The sequence below is a fragment of the Myotis yumanensis genome, unplaced genomic scaffold, assembly GCF_028538775.1.
Source record: "Myotis yumanensis isolate MYYU_CA2020_CCGP unplaced genomic scaffold, mMyoYum1.0.hap1 SCAF_3, whole genome shotgun sequence".
In the NCBI taxonomy this organism is placed as follows: Eukaryota; Metazoa; Chordata; class Mammalia; order Chiroptera; family Vespertilionidae; genus Myotis; species Myotis yumanensis.
In genome coordinates this window covers 60,040,115-60,060,392 of record NW_027223754.1, presented here as the reverse complement: position 1 = coordinate 60,060,392, position 20,278 = coordinate 60,040,115, and the positions used below count along the sequence as shown (strand labels likewise).

The following is a 20,278-nucleotide window of genomic DNA, read 5'->3' as shown; positions in this document are numbered from 1 at the left end:
CGTTCTGAGACTGAGCTCGTTAAGGAGCTCGTTAACTCAAATTACTCTGTCAACTCAATGCAAAAAATCGGCCAGAGAGACAGCTGGTATCTCAAAAAACTCGTTAGTCGGGACACTCGTAAGTCAAGGCCCCACTGTATACATATCCCCTCCACCTCATCAAGGCAAATCTGATTTGACTTCCTTCTTCTCCCCATTTTGGGATAACCGATTAGTGAGCTACTGATACTAAGAGGCAAGTATATTACTAGTATTCGTCCCTCGTGAATTTCAGTGCAGGAAAACAAGATGGAGGAGAACAGCCCCATCTGCATGATGCTCAACCTCACTTTAGTTTCACATTCAGAGGTTTGGGCCTTAGCAGCTAGAGTTCCCCCTCAGACACTACCTCCCAGACTCACTTTAGTCCCCAGGCAAGGCTGCCCCTGTTCCTCCCTCCGGGTCTAGACGGCGAGACTCACTTCAGGTCACATCAGCATAGTATCTACTTTCTTTTTTTCAATGAAAATAGAACTCATTCATGCAGCCAAACATACTGACAGGATACTGTAATCCTCAGTAAGTGATATGGAATAATATCTACATACTCCTTCCAAATACCTTCCTCACTAAATTTCTATTCCTATTCATTTGTGTTGAATCTAAATGTGGTCCTTTCTCCAGCTTCACACTTTGTACCTAAGCATAAAATATACAACGTTTAGAATTCATGCTGTCATCTTACTTAAATGAAAATAACTGTTTGGGAAACACACCGAGGCCCAGACTTCCAGACAACATGGCCCCGAAAATCCTGCCTTCGAATAGTCCCTCAGAGAGAAGGCAGTGGGTTGCTTTGGGAACAAACTGAACAAGTTCAAATCCTGGTCCTGCCCCTCCCAAGCATTATGGGTATGGTAGCTATTACCCACACACTATCTTGGTGCCTCAGTTTCCTCATGAGTAAAATGAGGATTAAAAAACAGTATCTGTGTTTTGGGATTTCTGTGTGAATTACGTGGACTAATATAAGCAAAACACAACAGTGCCTAGACACAGTGATTCCTATTGTTATTACTTTTATTCTTACTATGACAGCATGGCTCAATCTTATGCTCTCTTTGCCTGATGTCAAACGAGTAAAAAAAATCAGGTCAGAAGGTGTTATCCAAGGCCTTCGAAAAACAGCCTGCATGACTCTCTCCAGTCAGCACAGACCCTGCCTTTGCTCCCTTCAGATACATGCATACCTGGAAGATAGGAAAGCTTAAGTTTCAGAGTCCCTTCAAGATTTTAGGAAGGGTCCTGCTAATTCTGGATTCACAATTTGTATGCTTTTTCTTTAGAAAGGTCTTTAAAACTATAAACACTTCAGGTGCCACCAAACTAAGGGCCAGTCCTATGCACATATAGAGTCCTTCCCTCCTGCTATCGCCCCCTGTCATGTTACAGTGAGCTTCTGACAGACTATCTACTTGTAGGAAGGTTTAAAAACTTCTTTTCTGTAAAAGAAAATATATTTGAAAATGCACTACAATGTAGCTTTTAAAAAAAGAAATACAAAGGCACTTCTTTACTCCTAAGTGTTTAGCTTTGTCTACAGATACATAACTTATTTTTATAGTGTGAGGTTCAAAAACTAAAAACTCACAGAGGAAAATATTACTCATCTTTATTCTATTAACATTTGGGGCATATTCACTGCCAGTAAATATATATATGCTTTATATTTTATTAACCCAAGTAATATAAGTCCTACATTTTAAAAATATCAGAACATTAAAAGTAGAGCTAAATTTGCCTTTTATAGAATCAGTGAGCAAAGGCATGAGAGAAAAGAGATTTGTGTAGATTCAACTATCTTCCCTAAAATATTTGTTAAGTCCGTGAGGAACAACAGTACTTTTGTAGTGGAAAATTCCTGAGACCACCCTGACCAGTGATGAGGTTAATCTGACCAGTAATGAAACCTGTGAACATCATGATATGATGCCCTGAGAAGGATGCAAGCACCACTCTGTTGTGCTCTGGACAGGGAGGAGGGACCTGAGTCCAAATGTGAGAAGAAATTAACAGGCCAAACTGAGGGGCATTCAGCAAAATAACTGAGGAACACTCACTGGGGATGTCAAAGGCATAAAAGACAAAGCAAGACTGAGGAAGAGTTGTAGACTAGGTGTCCAGGGTGAAATAACAATTGCATACAATGTAGGATCCTGACTGAAATCCTGGAACAACAAGAAAGGACGTGAGTGAAAAAAAATGGTGAAGATCCAATGAAGTGTTTCATTTGGATAATACTATTGTACTAATGTTAATACCCTGTTCTGATCACTGCACTGGGCTATAGATGTTAACAATTGGGGGGGGGAGGGGAGAGAATGGGGGTGGAATATTTGGAAACACCCTGAAACTTCTATGTAAGTCTAAAAATAGACCAATTTTTTTGTACCCGGCCAACATGGCTCAGTGGTTGGGCATCAACCTATGAATCAGGAGGTCACTGTTTGATTCCCCATCGGGGCACATGTCTGGATTGCAGGCTTGATCCCCATTATGCGGGGTACAGAAGGCAGCCGATGGATGATTCTCTCTCTGAAATCAATAAAAATGTATTTTAAAAATATAAAAGGGAGATCTATACTGTTGTTGTTTGCTCTGTAAGGATTATATGTGGTCATTAAAGATATAAACATTTTAAATAAATACCAAATTTCTTTTCATGTTAACGAAATACAAGGTATCATTTTATTTTTCCAGAGATAGCATCAACATGTAGGCATTATTCAGCAAATTACTTTTTCACTCAATAATATAAATTTAAGATGTATCCAAGATGATAAATAGTTAAAATTCATTCCCATTCATTGCTCCATTATACGAACACACTTCAATTACATTATTGATGCACATATAGGTTGTTCCCAATTTTCCATTCTTTACAGATAATACAATCTTGAGAATAAAAACATCCCCTTCTGAACCTATATGAGAGTTTCTTTTATTACGACATGGAACTGCTTGTTAACAGGGTTAATTTTAGGTTAGTGAATTTCTAGTAATTGCCTCCCAAAATGTCTATTCTACTTTGCACTCCCATTAATATCACATAAATGTACCATTATCCCTACAATTTCACCAACAGTTAATCTGATGAGTCGCTTATTGTTTTCATTTTCATGTCTCTAACCTGTAGTAAGATTGAGCATCTTCTCATTTTTATTATTAGACCTTTTAATTTCCTTTTCAAAGGGGTGTCTTTTAATATGATTTGCATAATTTCCTACTGGTGGTTTTATCTTTTTCTTATAGATAATAAGAGTTCTTACAAATCCTGCATAACAACCTGCTACTTCCTCATTTGTTGCTTAGCATTTAACTTCCAAGTAAACAGTTGTTGTTCAGTAAAAATTTTAAATTTTTATAAACTCAATTCTGTCAATGTCTTCTTTTAATAGTTTTTCCATTTTTGCGTCTTAAAGGCTTCTTTGTGTAAGGACATAACAATGGTCTTATTTTCTTTTAATGATTTTAATATTTTGTTTGTTTACACACCAAGGACTTTAACCCATCTACTGTGAAATTCAGTAAGAAAGGAGAAGGAATCTTTCTCTCTTTGGATAGCAAACTGACCCAACACCCACCATATCTTGAGTAATTCAGCCTTTCCTCCGCAGATTTACAATGTTCCCTTTACCATACACCAAAAAAAATGTCCCTGTCTGGAAAAGTTAAATATATGTTTGAAAATAATGTGTATTCTATAAAATTACTCTTACAAGTTTTAAAATCTTAATATTACATTTAAATAGTCCTTGATCGCACAGTTGAATGGATATTCAATAAACCCACTGTCCATCATCGATTCTGTCATGTGCCTATGATTCTGCTGCCCACTGAGGGGAAACCACAATCTGTACTACAATGACTAGACCGTTCTCAGTGCGGTTCTGGAGTTTGCACTCTCCCCATCTATTGTAACACTTATCACGCTGAATTATATTTACTGGTTCACATGCCTGTCTTGCACTCTAACCTGCAAGCTTTCTAGAGGCACAGTCCTCATCTCAATTACTTCCGAATCCCCAGGTCCTAGCACAGTGCCTGGTGCATAGAAGACGCGTAACAAGTGTTCATTAAATTGTGTTTCTTCTCCTATGCGGTATTGTTCAAGACTGTTTTGTTAGTAAGACATAAGAAGAAAGGAAGGTGAATCAGAGTCACCTCTCCTTCATGCCCCTTCCCCTCCTCAGAACATTTTTTTAAACCTGCTTTAGGATATCACTACTATCTCTGTCGTGTTTAAATGTCCTTCAAAGCCACACAATTTCATCCCAGTCTTAAACTTGTAGGGGAAAACCTACCTCATCAAGTAAAAGGGTTTGAAAAAGGGAAGACTTAAATAGACAATATTCTGAGATGGTTTTGCCTCTCTTCATTCATTCAACAAATATTTGGTCAGTTCCCACTCTGTACACAGCACATCTTAAGAACTGTGGGAAATACAAGTTCCATCCTTGAGTCTATACTCAGAAAAAAAAGTTAAAAATAAAAAATGAGAGAAAGAAAGGGGAGGAAGCCAAGCACCTAAGAGAGACTGACAACACAAATTTGACTGGACATGAGAAATGATCCTTTGGGTCCTTGTTTTACCTCAAAACAAAGAAGCTTTTGATGACAGTACCAACTTTCTCACTTCCCAAATGCCAAAGCAAACTTCTCGTTTGCAAAGGCCAAGCTATACTGTACCTTCAATCCTTTCACAGAGCTTATGCAAAGAGTGCATGGGGCAGGCCTCGCACAGCTTGATCTGGGTCTTGGCACTCTGGAGGGCGGCCGCCGTGCTGAAAGCCTGTTTCAGAGTCAGCATTACCTCATCCACCTACAGGGAGAAACAAAGCTCAGGTCTGTAAAAGTCTGCGTTCACGGTAACACATCACAACCCCAACAGCAATGTGAGACTTTATTGATGCTGACTAAATAATAAATCATAGAATTTTGATGACTACAGAACTCTTAGAAAATATTGTCTCCAAGTCAGACCTTCCATTATACATATAATTGAAAGCTGGATAAAATTAGACCATTTTAATGTGTGTAACATAAGATTGGTCTGTTACTGGAATGCTATTTTTGAATCCCACTAAGTGGTATGCTAGCACAGACAGTTTGATAGTCAATCAGGTCTCTGTTTAAGTCGTTACTCAGACAAAGGTCTCTTTGGAAGTTTCACCTGCAATATATAGGGAGCAACAAAATAAGTTTACTATTCACTTGTGTTAACAGGTATCCTACGTGTGTCCTTCTGAGACCATTGTAATGAACCTAGTTATGAATAACTGGAAAGGAGCAAAAGGAAAGACCAAATATAGGCATGCCATTTGTGCAGCTTTGCCAGAAAGCCACAGTTAAACACTCCCCAGGGGGCTACCTGTTTGTTCCCCACAGATCACTGGGGGAAGGGGATAGACACCTGCCTAGTAAAGTCTGGGTGACCTCTGTCAATCACACCTGGGAACAGGTCATTGGCCAGAGTCGCCGTGGCGACTGCAAGTTTGGGAAGATTTGAGATATCTAATCCCCTAACAAAGAAGGTCACTCTTGCTCTCTTGGCTCCGGGTGGCCCTCCTGCTGCAGGGGACACGCTCTCTTGGCTTCCCTGCATTCGCCCACATGGCCCACAGCCATATGGACCCTACACAATGGAGTAATGGACTGCAACTAGACTAATGTTAAACTGGATCCAACTTCGCCAGGGAAAGGAAACTTTGGACGCTGTCTTTGCTTCCTCCTCTACTAAATCCCCAGCTGCATATCTCCCAGGACTGGATTAAGGGGAATGGGGCTTTGCCAGGGCAGGGATGTAATTCCACGAAAATAAAACTTCCTACCACATCTCATCCTCCTGTGAGAGTCTGGAAAATTCTTTTTTCTCAAGATATCATAAGGACCTGACCCACAGCACCCAATGGGGAAGGAGATCCTCCACTTCCACCGATAACACTTCCAGATCATTTTTAGTGTAGAAACAAAATATATTCAAGCAAAGTTCTGGGGTAAATGAATTCCATTTAAACAATGTTGGGGAAGACTATAAAGGTTGCTCATCTTATATCTTGGCTTCTAATTTATTATCATCTTGCTTCTGATTGATGACACTAAGAAGTTCTGATATCATGTTGTCTTACAGCTGGTCTCACCACTGGGCCAGCAGCTTAAAAACTGCCAGCTACTTTCTTCCTTGCTCTTCCAGTGATTCAGTCAACAAGTGTGAGCCTAGCATTCTAGTTTCCTGGTTACTTCCTTCAGGTCAACTAACAGCTCGTTCTCAAGCACTGTCAAGTCAACCTCAGGCCATGTCGCCTTCTCTGGGAGACAACCATTGATGTTAGGTGTGTTTTTCCCAACTGTGGTCAAAGTCTGGGCTCTGCATGGGGGGCTATGGAGTACTAAGGGCTCATCAGAACTACCTTTGATACTCAAAACCATGCACCATGCTTGTAAACTGTTTGGGTTTTTTTTTTTAAGACTCTTTTTCCCCCTCCCCTATGGCCTGATTGAAGAATAATCTAATATTTAAAGGATTCAATCTACTTCTGCATTTGAGTGTATGCGGAACTTAGAATAAAAAGAAACCTTATTCTCCTAATATTACTAAAAGGAGAGCTCAAATACTAAGTAGCCAGTCACTATTCAGTTATGTTTTACTATATCACGAACCTCTGAAAAGGCTTATGAATAATTTTATATCACTCTATGAATTAAAATGAAGTATCCATAAAATATGTTCTTTTATGCTGTAATTAAAAATAAAGATTTCTAGTTCTTGAAAATGAAATCACTACATTTAATGCCTTCACATTTTGATTTCATTGCCTTGTTATGTATTAAAATGCAATTTCAATTATTTATGCAACTGTTCATTTATTTTTTTTTATTTCTCATTTATCTTGGGATTAGCTTTCATATAGGGTTATTATTTGATATTTAGTAATACTGCTTTGTAAAAGCCCTCCAATAGAAATACTAAACTTTCATGTTTTATCTATTTCCAGATGAATCAAAAGGCCATTTTAATTATGTTTGAAATGTGGTTACCAATTTCTTCCTGCCTACAAATATTACTAAAAACTTTATTTGACTTCTAAAATTTTAAATGTTTTATTTTTTTAATCCACCTTTTTTTTCCATATGGCCTATGAGTCCTACTATAGGAACAGAGAAACTGCAACTTCAAATTAATGTAATGTGAATAATTTAATTGTTTTTGTTGAGATACAACAAAAACTCATAGGTTGTGTTAAAAGGTTAAAAGTATAGGAATGGGTAAAAATAAATCAATTATTTGCAAACAAAAAGAAAGTATTCTTTTTTAAAAATATATTTTATTGATTTTTTACAGAGAGGAAGGGAGAGGGATAGAGAGTTAGAAACATTGATGAAAGGGAAGCATCGATCAGCTGCCTCCTGTACACCCTCTACTGGGGATGTGCCCGCAACCAAGGTACATGCCCTTGACCAAAATCGAACCTGGGACCCTTCAGTCTCCAGGCCAACGCTCTATCCAGTGAGCCAAACCAGCTAGGGCAAGAAAGTATTCTTAATGTTATTATCAGGCAAAAGCAAATTTCCAGTGAAAAGTACAAGATGAGACAAAGAAAGCCAATTTATGATATTTAGGTGAAATTCATAATGAAAACAATGTTCATAAACATTTATATGCCAAACTTAGGTATTTTATAGCATTTTAGAATAAGTCTTAAAAATCACAGAATGTGTAAGGACTTCAAAAGATTATGGAGTCTAATTCTCTGTAAAAACTTAAACCTAAGTCTTGGTAGCCTGGATCTTTTTTTTGTTATTGTTCTAGTTTCCCTGGATATTGTTGTCTGTGGGGTTTTACTTTTTCCTTGTCTATAAGTAACAGTAACTTTCATCTTTTCACACCTTTTAAACCAATTTTGTTGAAAACAGAAATGACATTTTCTATAAACCTCAGGGGTTGGTTAAACAGGGAGGAGTACTGAACATCTAAACTTCCAGCACCCATCAGAACACCATACTATTTATCAATTCACAGGAATTGCTACAAAAAAAAAAAATGCTAGTTGCGTATTCTTTGTACTCAGAGAAGTCAGCATGCTGTGGTTTTGCAATATTTTGTTTTACACAACTGCCAAGCCACATCAATCATAACACTGTGCTCAGACCTATACTATTTAACTGACTGTTGTGTTTTGTTCCATATGTCAGCTGCTTGGCCCATCCTCTGTTAGGCAGGAAATTTACATATTTTTCTCCTGGCTTGCAGTTCTGATGACTAGCTGTTCTGTTTAAGATGCCTTCTGATAAAATTAGAATAAACAGAGTTTCAAAGATTCTAGCATGGGCCTGTCCTTCAGAATAATGGTGCCCAAACTGGGATTCTAGTCCAGCTCCTATGTACCAGGAAGGCATTCTCAGCCAGTCGCGTCTGTTGCCTTAGTCACGGAGCTTGTTAGGGTGGAAAGACGCAGCACGTCTTTCTACTCTGAATCCCTGTTTCCAAAACCCATTCTATATGCACGAGGGTAAGACAAATATACTGAAACTACAAGCAAAGCAAAACTTGTAAAAGAGGTTGGAAGTAAGAAGGTTTCCACAGTCTTCCTTTTAATGCAGATTATCCAGTCATCGAAGATGACCCAGTACCCAGAAAATGATTGCTTGAAGTTAAGAATAATACACTCTTGATCATTAAAATACTATTCCCAAGCCCCCAATAGCCTAGTAACACTGAGGGGATACAACAAGAATACGAATGGTACCAACCCCAGCCCAGTGGCATGCACAGTCTAGTGGGGTAGGAAGTTGTGAACAAATAAAATAAGTGTGGGGATTTGTAAGAACTGCTAGTGACCTGCTAGTGCACAAGGTAGAGCAAGCACCCTGACGACAGAGTAACTGAAGTCAATTTCTGAAAAAGTCATCAGAAAAGGCGTCACTAGGATGTGATATTTAAGCTGGGTCCTACCATGTGCATGGTAGAAAAGAAGAGGAAGTGGGCTCAGGCCACAGGAGAGCAAGGCCAGGCCTGCTTCGCATCCAGTGCAGCAGCAGGAAAGAGAATATAAACATAGATAACGGAGGCCGGCACCATCTCCTCATTTAGCAGCAGGGCAGACCCTTGAGGCCCACGTGGCCTCCTTCCCACCCGGCAGCATAAAAGCAGTGAGCCCTGGCTCTGGCTGTCTGACACGGCAGACTCCTCCCTCTATGTGAGAACCAAGAGTGACCTCTGAACTTGAACTGCACTTCTGTGAGCCCCAGACACTCACTTAAATCCTAGATCTCATGAGTCACATGCACACAGTATTTGCTGATTCAACAGCAAACCAAACAAAAGGAACCTCCCACCGATTGTCACTCCTGTCTCCGAGGTCTGGCCTGGAGAACAGCTCAGGGGACAGAACAGCATGTGTGAGGACGTTGTCATGAAAGGGTAGGGATTAAAGGAGAATGAGGCAGCCCTCTGCCATGCTAGACAATCTAGACTTTGTCCCTTACCAACGAAGCATAAACTAGTTTTTGATGAAGAAATGTTGTGAACAAGGAAACTGGCTAGAGGACAGGTTAAACCAGTGGCAGGGAGACTAGTTAGAACACAAACGCTATAGTGTAAGAAGATAAATGCCCAGAGTCAAGGAGTAGACAGAAAAGAAAGGGAGGCAAAATGGATATAAGGGATATTTCTATCTTGAGTTAATAGAATTTGGTGAGCAATGGGTATAGAAGGTGAAGAAAATGCATTGTGGTTTCTAAATTGAGAAGTTGGATAAATGGAGCTGCCAAAATAAAATATGGCCCATATGACAGATTTGGGGAAGGGACAAGAGTAAAGGATCCAAAACCTGGTGGAAGAATCGGTCTTAGGTGGAAAAGAGGGACAGAGAAGGGAAGTAGTAACGAGTGAGCTGAGCAGGGGCAGTGGAGCAGTGGGCGTGGGTGACAGATTATCCTCCATTATCTTTCTGCCTACCTCTTACTTCGTGGGCACTTCCCAGTATTGAGTCATTGGTTCTCTTTGGCTTTCTCTCTCCTACTTCCCCCAGGGTGCTCATCCACCTCCATGCCTTCAACTGTCATCTACGTAACACCGACCCTCAAACTTCTCTCTCAAGTCCTGAATGAACTACTACAGAGTGGCCACCTGGATATCGCATTTGGCTTTGCCATAGGTGTGGTTAATTACTTAGAGTGAGAACAAAACTCATATGGACCTCTCTCAATTAAGGTCAGTGGCAAGAACACTACAATCCCCAGAGGAAAAGGTTGAGACCCAGAAGGCACTAGTCAGAAAGCACCTTGGTATCCATGCACTTCCATTTCCTCATGATTCCCAAACTCAGTCTCCAGGCTGAGACTATGGAAGGCAAGAGCCACACGGGGATCATGCACCGAGAAAATGAAGAGAATGCTGCCTGGCTCATTTGAGTATGTCTAAGGTGTGTGTGGGAGAAATGTTTGTGGAAGCATCATTCTATGTCTAAGGAAATATCTTCCTTCAAATGATGGTGATATATCTAAATGTTTGTGTTAAAATGGTTAGGAAAGATAACACAAGTAGAAGAAAAAGGAAGAAATTTTAGGGGAAAATATCAATATATTTTTATTCACTCAGATGTATTTCCAAGTGTGCCTTACATATTTCTTCCAAACTCCAACAGCCCGCATAAAAGGTAGAGGGGGTTGAAGACATGAATCGACTTTCAAACCCCAAAGAAAGAAAAGGAAGACTAAAGACCATAAAGAATGAAGTATTTTCAAAATGAGGACAGGGCTAATGAAATAAAACAAAACCATTCTCTGAAGCATTATGTATTCTGAGATGTTATAGCAATTAAGGGAATATATTCTTACATGAGCAACGAAAAAAGTAACAGCTCTTCTATTATTAGTCTTTTCCTACTTTTAAAAAATACTCCTGGTAAGATGACTGGATTTGCTAAACTCAAGAAAGTATCTCGGCTTACCAATTACCATGGCAATTTCTGTTTTCCCTATGCTTGTGCTCCTTTAAAGAGCAGAACCCTACTTCTAGGCGTCCTCTTCTTTTTTCCACAGATGGCTGTTCTGTGAGGCTTGGGTCATAAGAGACGTGCCTCCCGTTAGCCGGGATTCTGGGCAGAAACAATCACACCACTTACCAGAGATTCACTGGCACACTGGAACACGTAACAGATGTACTGGCTCAGCCCAGGCTCTGGGGACTCCCGACAGATAAAGCCAAAGTGGTCCACGTGCTTTATACCCTGGCAGGGAAAGAAGTGGTGTTTATGGGAATATGTCCTTTTAATCAACGCTATGAAAATCAACATTAGTTCCATGCTTTCACACTTCCACCAGTCTCCTTCCAGCACTGTGACAGGGAACATAATGTCACACCAAATTTATATGGTGGCCTTTTGATACATAAAATAAAGGATGAAACCAAAAACTCTTTTTTTTTTTTTTCAGACAAACACTGTTTACTCAGTGCTACAGAAGGAAAATATGATGAACTACTACTCAATGAATGGGTGATTCACCATAAACCCTGTTTCCAAAAGCCTAAGGATCAGAAAAGCCATATCTAACAATGCTCTCATTAAATGGCATAAAATTCCCTAAAGTGTGCATTAAAAATACTAGAACATTTATCTACTTATAGACCTTAAGGAGCCAAACCCATTAGAAAACGATACATTAAAGAAATTATTGCAGATGTCAGTTATCCAAATGCACAAATCACTGTGCTCCCTGAATGTAGGCTCAGCTAAATAAACTCAGCTACACTTACTAAAAAATTCTGAGTCACTTGTGAATCTCAGTCAGCCTGAATACATACATACCAATTAGTAGACAGTACCTTGTTATTTTAATAGCAAGCATGGGATTTTGAAAAGCCAGGTAGGCAAAAATTTAAAGTTGTCCTGCAATCAACCTAAATCCCAATGAGAAGAAAAAAAAAGTGTGCAGGGTCGGGGGTTTGGAGTCAGACAGATTTGAGTTTCAATCTTAGTTCAACCACTTACTAGGTATGAGGCATTGCTCTGGGATGTTAGTAATTACCTCTGAGGCGCCATTTTTTGTTATAAAAGCGTGGAAATGGCACTAATTGCAAAACATTTTTGTGATTTGGAACTAAGAAATATCTATCATAGTTCCTGGCACGTCTGCTAAATGGTAACCACTATTTATACTAATAAAAGGGTAATATGCTAATTAGACCAGCTGTCTCCTGGACATCCTTCCAGACAAAGCCACAGTGGCGGGGGCCAAGGCAGAGGTGGTTTAGGGGTGATCAGGCAGGCAGGGGAGAGCAGTTAGGGGCCAATCAGGCCAGCAGGAGAGAGCAGTTAGAGAGCAATCAGGCCAGCAGGGGAGACTAGTTAGGGGGCAATCAGGCCGGCAGGGGAAAGCAGTTAGGGGAGATCAGGCCGGCAGGCAGAGGCGGTTAGAGGCAAGCAGGCAGGTGAGCAGTTAGGAGCCAGCGGTCCCAGATTGTGAGAGGGATGTCCGACTGCCAATTTAGGCCCAATCCCACAGGCCTAAACCGGCAGTCGGACATCCCCCGAGGTGTCCCAGATTGCAGAGGGTACAGGCTGGGCTGAGGGACACCACATCACCCCCTCTCCCCCCGCCCCCGCATGAATTTTGTGCACCGGGCCTCTAGTTCTTATAATAATAAACTCAAACTACCCAATAGATATGGTGAAAGGAAATCAACTCTGATAAAAAGGAAAAAGTCTATAGTGAGGAGTGAGGCTATAATTCATGAGGTGAAAGTCAGCTCCATCTGGTACAACTCATTGGTGATTAAAGAATATCCTTTACTAGCTTAGTACTAAATGGGGGAAATTCATAGGACCTCATTAGCTCAGTGAGTTTCAGGCAGTGGCACTATTTCCAGTACAGTAAACCACTCTCTTGTTCCCCTTGCTTGCCAAAGACACAGTCCTACTGATTCCAAAGAATGAAACCTCAGTAGGTGTGCATGTGTTAAAAAACAGGCCTATTCCTGGAAGTTGCCACATGATATCAGTTTAATTCTGGGGAAAGAAGTAATAAGAGCAGAGCCACTCAGTGAGGAGCAAGGGTTAACCTGACAATTATTCCATTCAAAGGCCTTTCCACAAATTTCTGTCATATCTTTGTGTAGAATGTCAGAATAGAAAGGTTAAAAGCAAAAACCACATTTGACCTGACAGTTTTACATATTGGACTTGGCTGGGTTTTTCGTTGTTGTTTTTTAACTATATTTTTTCCCTTTGGGTGTTCAATGAGCATTGCCAGTTTTCTTACAGAAAGTCTTGGGGACTGCGGGGTGAGCAGCACTTTTTAGGATGATTCTTTGTGCTCTGGGGGGAGGGGAGCAATAACTACACTAGTTTATACACCACTCTCTCCCCAGTACTTGGCACAAGGCCCTACGTGTAGAAATATCCACTCAACATTTACTGAATACCTAAGTGTTAAGATCTGTCTTAACACATCTTCTTCTGATGCTCTGTATAATAAGACACCACAGAATAAAACACCTGCCCTCACAGAGCTTAGGATCTTACAGGGACTCCCAGTAAACAGATAATTATGAGAATGCTCAATAAATACTTTTTCCGTTAAAGTGAATAATCTTCTACTCAATTTTTTGTCTTTTAAATGGGAATTTAGAAATTTGGAATATATTCTTCCTATAGAAATATGCTGCTTCTATCTCTTATTAGAGTAGAAAATTTTTACCTTTACAACATAATTTTACGTATTCCCATAATAGAACAAAATGAAACAGCATTAGCTGAGGCTGAAGTGAATAATTAACAAGATATACAAAAGCTTATCATTTTCAAAGGGGAAAATGTCTTAATATCATACCTATGGTAATGCTAACTCCAAAAACAATTTTTTTTAAAGACAGTCTTGCTCTGACCAGTGTGGCTCAGTTGGTTGAGCATCACCCCGTGCACTGAAAGGTTTCTGGTTCAATCAGGGCACTTGCCCGGGTTGTGGGCTAGATCCCCAGTAGGAGGCATGCAGGAGGCAGCAAATCCATGTTTTGCTCTCACATCAATGTTTCTCTCTCTCTTTCCCTCTCTCTCCCTCTCCCTTCCTCTCTCTCTAAAAATCAATTTTAAAAAGTCTTGATTTTTCAACATTAAAACATAGGAAGAGATCTTGACAAAATCAGGTCCCTGTAGGTATATCTAAGTCACCTTGCTAGGAAAGAAGTTAATCCTTCTCTATTCCAGAGGCATCCTTGCATTTTTAACCTGCCCATATTTAGATTTAGATACTCCCTCTACTCCAACATCTTCACAATTTTTTTCTATGTTTACAAAATATTTAGGTAGTTCTAACTTTTTGGATAGATATTCTAAATTATCAGTATGGTATTTAGGACACTAGTTTGTGTCTAATATGACTTGTACACATTTAACTGTATCAATTATTTAAACAAGTTTCAAAGACACAGTTTATGAATTTAAAATAAACAGAAGAACAAAAATACACCAAAATTTTCTTTTCAAAATTTAGGCTTTACATGAACAGAATTTGAAAGTACCGGTTCTCCTTTTACTGCCTACTATGGTGTAAAGAGCAAACATGACTCAGTGATACCCACAAGTCCCAGTGACCAAGACTTGGAGGAACACTATCTGTGAAGGTATTTTTCAAGAGAACTCACCACCACAAAAATTCCAACAGTGGGACGAATTTAATGAAGTGACGCTGCGAAGAGAAAGCGTTGATGAAATTGAGGACAAACTGTTCTGACACTGAGGAACCGGAGCAGGCTTTTGTTACTGACATAGACACAAACGCATCAACACTCTCAATTTAAGACAAACCCACTTAAAATGTTTTCATTTTTTTTTTAAGCATAGCCCAATTTGAAGATGTTTAAGCCCAGTTACTTTGTGGCTAATTTAGAATCAAGATTTGGTTGGTTTCCTCAAAGCTATGATCGACTTCAATACATACCTGCGAACAAGAAGAGATGTCTTTAAAATTCTTTTCAAGCACAACTGATTTAGTGTCTGGACTGATAAGGTTGATCTCAAACCGCCCAACCTTAAAAATAAAAACATTCCAATTAATTTCAACACTCAAGGGCCTAACATCCTACTTTATAATTAAATATTCAACTAATAATATAGATTCAAATGCTATATCCAGAAATACATATTCACATGTGCTTCATCATCCAATCCAACCAGTATTTCAACTCCAAATATCAGCAGCCTCATAAAACTTCTTTCTTTTATCTAAAAATCGTAACAATTAAGTTGGTCTTAATTTACAAGATACCTTTTGTTTTCAGATTAAAAGTGACTGTCTCGCCATAACCGGTTTGGCTCAGTGGATAGAGCGTCGGCCTGTGGACTGAAAGGTCTCAGGTTCGATTCCGGTCAAGGGCATGTACCTTGGTTGTGGGCACATCCCCAGTAGGTGGTGTGCAGGAGGCAGCTGAATCGATGTTTCTCTCTCATCGATGTTTCTAACTCTCTATCCCTCTCCCTTCCTCTCTGTAAAAAATCAATAAAATATATTAAAAATAAATAAATAAATAAAATAAAAGTGATTGTCTCTTCAAAAAAAATGTAACCTTTCCTTACTTTGTGCTTTCTAAAAATACCAATTATTTAGTTATAATTTATGATCATACTTTCTCCCAAATGGTCAACAAAAAGATATACCATTTGCCATTGGACAGATAATTAAATTTTTTTTAAATAAACAACTCTTCAGAAAAATTAACATCATGGACCGTGGCTAGCTAAGAAAAAGAATAAATCCAAAAGCCCAAAGAAGAGGGTCAACAGTTAACATGTCACCAAAGGCAAGACGATAGACACTTTAATAATACGCTTAGAGTGATATTAACTTTTTTAAAAGAACAAACTAAAGAACTCATGAACTTCTGATGAAGGAAATATTACACACAGGGACTGTTTATCAAGTTATGCTGTGGAATTTCCTTTTCCTGGGTTCTTTATAACAGGATATAAAGGACAGCAACACTTTTTTTTTTTTTTAAGAAAACTAACCTTACAAACTCAGGATTAAAGAACCTCTACAAGGCTTTGTAACAAATTAAGCTCTTTTAAGTGATATCCTGTAAAACTTCAAAAACTTTTTATAATTAAGACGGTATCTTTTATACCTATAATAAATATAGCATGCACCAAATTATTTTAATCCCTGATCCACTAGATAATGAGGCCTCTGGTGTTTCTTTAACCTTCTCTTTTGTGTATAATCTCATCTGAAAACACACCTATAAACCTCTGGACTTTTCCTTTTCCTCTCCTCCATGCCTAATCTCACTCTCCAGATTCACATCTTTAAATAATCTAGAAAACTGACTTTCTGGGCCTGGCTGTGTGGCTCAGTTGGTTGGAGCATTAACCCACACAACAAAAGGCTGCGGGTTTGATTCCCAGTCAGGGCACATGGCTACTGACCAGGGAGTGATGTCTTCTCTCCCTTCCTCCCTCTAAAATCAATAAACATACCCTTGGGTGAGGATTGAAAAAAAGGTAAAGATAAAACCGTCCCTTCCGGGTCCCAAATGAAGTAAAAGTCGTGACTGAAGGTCACTGTGGACTCCCATAAACAATAACAACAACAAAAACTGGCTTTCTACAGTTATTAAAAAAACAGCAACTTTTATCTACGAATCCCCCTAAGGCAAATTGCTGGTGATAGTAAGAGTCGTCTTCTGTTCTTATGCCTTCCACTAGCTTTCCAGGAATCTCCTTTCTTTAATTGCTTTTCTCTCCATCTCTCCCTGCTCCCTCATTTCTTACAATCCACATTCCACGCCTGTCTCTCAGCCCTTCTCTCCTTTCCTTTCTTTCTCCACCTGCCTTATCTGCTTCCCAAGGAGGGGAGAAATAAAAGTTGGATTATTGCAGAATGAGTGCTTCTGTCTAGCAAGGGCTGAGGAGCCGCAGAGCCCCCTGCCGGGCAGCACCTGAAACAGCATGGTTCTGTTCTTCTCCGAGTCCGAGGGCTGCACGTGGCTGGGCGCGCTGGCGTGTCGCCTTCGTGGCTGTGGTTTGTGGCTGTTCTCTGGGACTTTCCTTTGCAGGCCGGTGACGCTGCTGCACCGGGAGCGGAACTCCTGCTGGTCAGCAAAGACAGAATCCTCCAAAATCCGCTCTGGGAAGCAACCTCGAGAGCTGGCCAGCGCAGGCTGGCTGGCCACGGCTGGCAAGGCAGGGTGGGTGTCGGGGATGTCATCGTCTTCCTCCAACAGAATGTCTGCGGGGGAGCTGGGCCCCTCCACCTCGAAGACCGCCCGGTGGTTGGCGGCGTCAGGGCCCTGCTCGCCCTGGCCCCGGAGGCGCTGCTGCTCGTGCAGGCTGAACTTCTCGATGCAGTCGTCGATGAGGCTGGACGGGACCTTCTTGTGGGTCACAGTCACCTTCCCGCAGTACAGGACTTCGAACTTCTGGGAGTTGTAGAAGGCATCCTCGTTGTCTTTGCTGGGCTTGGCATCCTCTTTCATGGCAGCTTTAGACAACTGCCTTATGCTGCTGATAACATCGGGAACCTAAAAGATAATTTACAATTCTCATTTCAGCCAACTCTTTAGAAATCATGTATGTTTCCTAGACCTGTTATTATCACACAGAATGCTACCAAATGACAAAATACAGAAAGTAACAGCCAGACCCTATGTAAAATTTAAATTACACTATCAGACATACATGACTTGGAAGTAAGATTTGACATTTAATGATATCATATTATACATTCTCCTTTTAAATGTATTCATTTTCCAAACAACAAAACCATGAATGATATAGGCCACTATCAACCTTTAATAAATCATAGTCTACCTTTTGAGTAATTTTATAAGTTACTAGAAGCCTGGTGCACAAAATTTGTGCACAGGTGGATCCCTAAACCTGGCCTGCAATCAGGGCTGATTGGGGCTTTCCTTCCCCTGGCTGCCTTCATTCCGGGCCGCCCCCTGGTGGTCAGCACACGACATAGTGAGCAGTCAAACTCCCAGTGGGTCGAACTCCCAAGGGGACAATTTGCATATTAGCCTTTTATTACCAGTATATAGGGTTGTGAGGAATGAAAATTAAGGGGAAAAGATAAAATTTTTAAAAGTGTAATGATTGAAAATACATGAATAAATAAATAAAAGTTATTATGAGCCTCGGCAAACAGGAACCAAAGTTTCAACTTTCCAGATCAACAAATTAAAATCCACACACCATCAGCATTAGCCATCAAGAACAATACAAATTAAAGCCATAGTAAGACAACATTACACACCTATTAGAGTGGCTTACATGCCCACTGGGAGGTAAAGCAATTGGAACTTTCATACATTGTATTTGGAAATGTACAAAGGCACAACCACTTTAGAAAACTGTTCAGCAGTTTCTTAGGAGTTAAACACAGACTTAACAAAGGATCCAATCATCCCACTGCTATCACTATCTTGAGATTTAGCCCAAAGCCCTGAAAATGTATGTTCACATAAAAGCTTGTACATGAATATTCATAGAAGCCTTAGTTAAAACACGCCAAAACAGGGGGGAAAAAAACTCACAAATGTTTATCAACAAGTGAACACTCCCTAATTATCAGGGAAATGCAAATCAAAACCACAATGAGAGCCCTGGCCAGTGTTGCTAAATGATCAGAGCATTGACCCACACACCAAAAGGTCTTGGATTCGATCCCAGTCAAGGGCACATACCTGGGTTTCAGGACTACTCCCACCCTCAGTCAGGGCTCATGCGAGAGGCAAACATCACACACTGATGTTTCTCTTCTCTCTCTCTTTCACCCCTTCCCCCCACCCCCGCCCTCCTTCCCTTCTACTCTCTCTGAAAAAAGCAATGGAAAAAATACCCTCAGGTGAGGATTAAAAAAACAACAACAACAAACCACAATGAGACATCACCTCACACCTGTTGGAATGATATCATCAAAAAGACAAGTGATGACAAGTGCTGATGCAGACATGCAAAAAAGGGACCCTTGTGCGCTGTTGATGGGAATGTAAATTGCTGCAGCCTCTGTGGAAAACAGTATGGATGTTTCTCAAACTATTACAAATAGAGCTACCTTATGACCCAGTAATTCTACTTCTGGGCATATACACAAAGGAACCAAAATCACTATCTTGAAAAGATATCTGTATTCCCACATTGACTGCAACATTCTTCACAAAGCCAAGACATGGAAACAACCCAAGTGTCCATTAACAGATAAATGGATAAAGAAAATGTGAAATACACACACACACACACACACACACACACACACACACAATGGAATATTATTTAGCCATAAAAAAGAAGGAAATCCTGCCATTTGGGACAACATGGATGGACCTTAAGGGCATTTTGCAAAGTAAAGTAAATTGGACAAACAAAGACAAATACTATATGATCTCTCTTATATGTGGAATCCAAGAACAAAAACAAAAAAGGCTCATAGAAACAGAAGAAATTGGTGATTGCCAGAAGCCAATGGTGGGGGGAATGGTAGTCAAAGGTACAAACTTCCAGTTAAAAGATAAATAAGCTCTGGGGATGTAATATATAGCATGGTAACTATCTATAATAATAAAAGTGTGATATGGTAATTAGACCAGACAGCCAAATGACCTTCCAGACATCCAGACGTCCTTCCTGACAAAGCCAGGGCCCCAGGGAAGCCGGCCCGGGTCCCAGGTGCCAGAGGGAAGCCGGTGCTAGCAGCTGGGATAAGGAAGGCCTACTCTTGCACAAATTTTCATGCATCAGGCCTCTAGTTTATAAATATAAAAGCCTAAGCTACCGACTGCTCACCATGATGCACACTCACCACCAGGGGGCAGATGTTCAAAGCAGGAGCTGCCCCCTGGTGGTCAGTGCGCTCCCACAGCGGGAATGTCGCTCAGCTGACCAGGATGAGCAGGGGCTGGGATGAGTGGGAGCAGTTCCTCCCTGGACCCCTGCAGGCCATGCCGAGGGACCCCACCAATGCATGAATCTGTGCACCAGGCCTCTAGTAGGTAGTGATACTCTACTATATATTTGAAAGTTGCTAAGAGAGGAGATCTTAAAAGTTTTCATCATAAGAAAAATATTGTAACTATGTAAAGCACTGATTTTCCACCTTTTTCATCTCAGGGCACATATAAACTAATTACTAAAATTCTGTGGCACACCAAAAAATATATATTTTGCTGATCTCACAAGAAATAGGTATAATTTTGAATTACTCACAAAAAAATATAAGAATAGTAATTACCTACCATTTT

The 20,278-nt window shown here is 40.2% G+C and overlaps 1 protein-coding gene across 4 annotated transcripts in view; it reads right to left on the bottom strand.

Moving 5' to 3' along the window:
• TBC1D4 (TBC1 domain family member 4) overlaps positions 1–20,278 on the bottom strand; it is a 205,595-nt gene that overhangs the window by 56,827 nt on the left and 128,490 nt on the right. For all 4 annotated transcript variants that reach the window (XM_070408935.1, XM_070408936.1, XM_070408937.1 and 1 more), the window contains exons 2-5: positions 16,976–17,557; positions 14,980–15,069; positions 11,166–11,270; positions 4,729–4,861 (exon numbers count right to left, since the gene is read on the bottom strand). In XM_070408935.1, the coding sequence (XP_070265036.1) occupies positions 4,729–4,861; positions 11,166–11,270; positions 14,980–15,069; positions 16,976–17,557 (910 nt within the window). The remainder of the gene's footprint in view (positions 1–4,728; positions 4,862–11,165; positions 11,271–14,979; positions 15,070–16,975; positions 17,558–20,278) is intronic.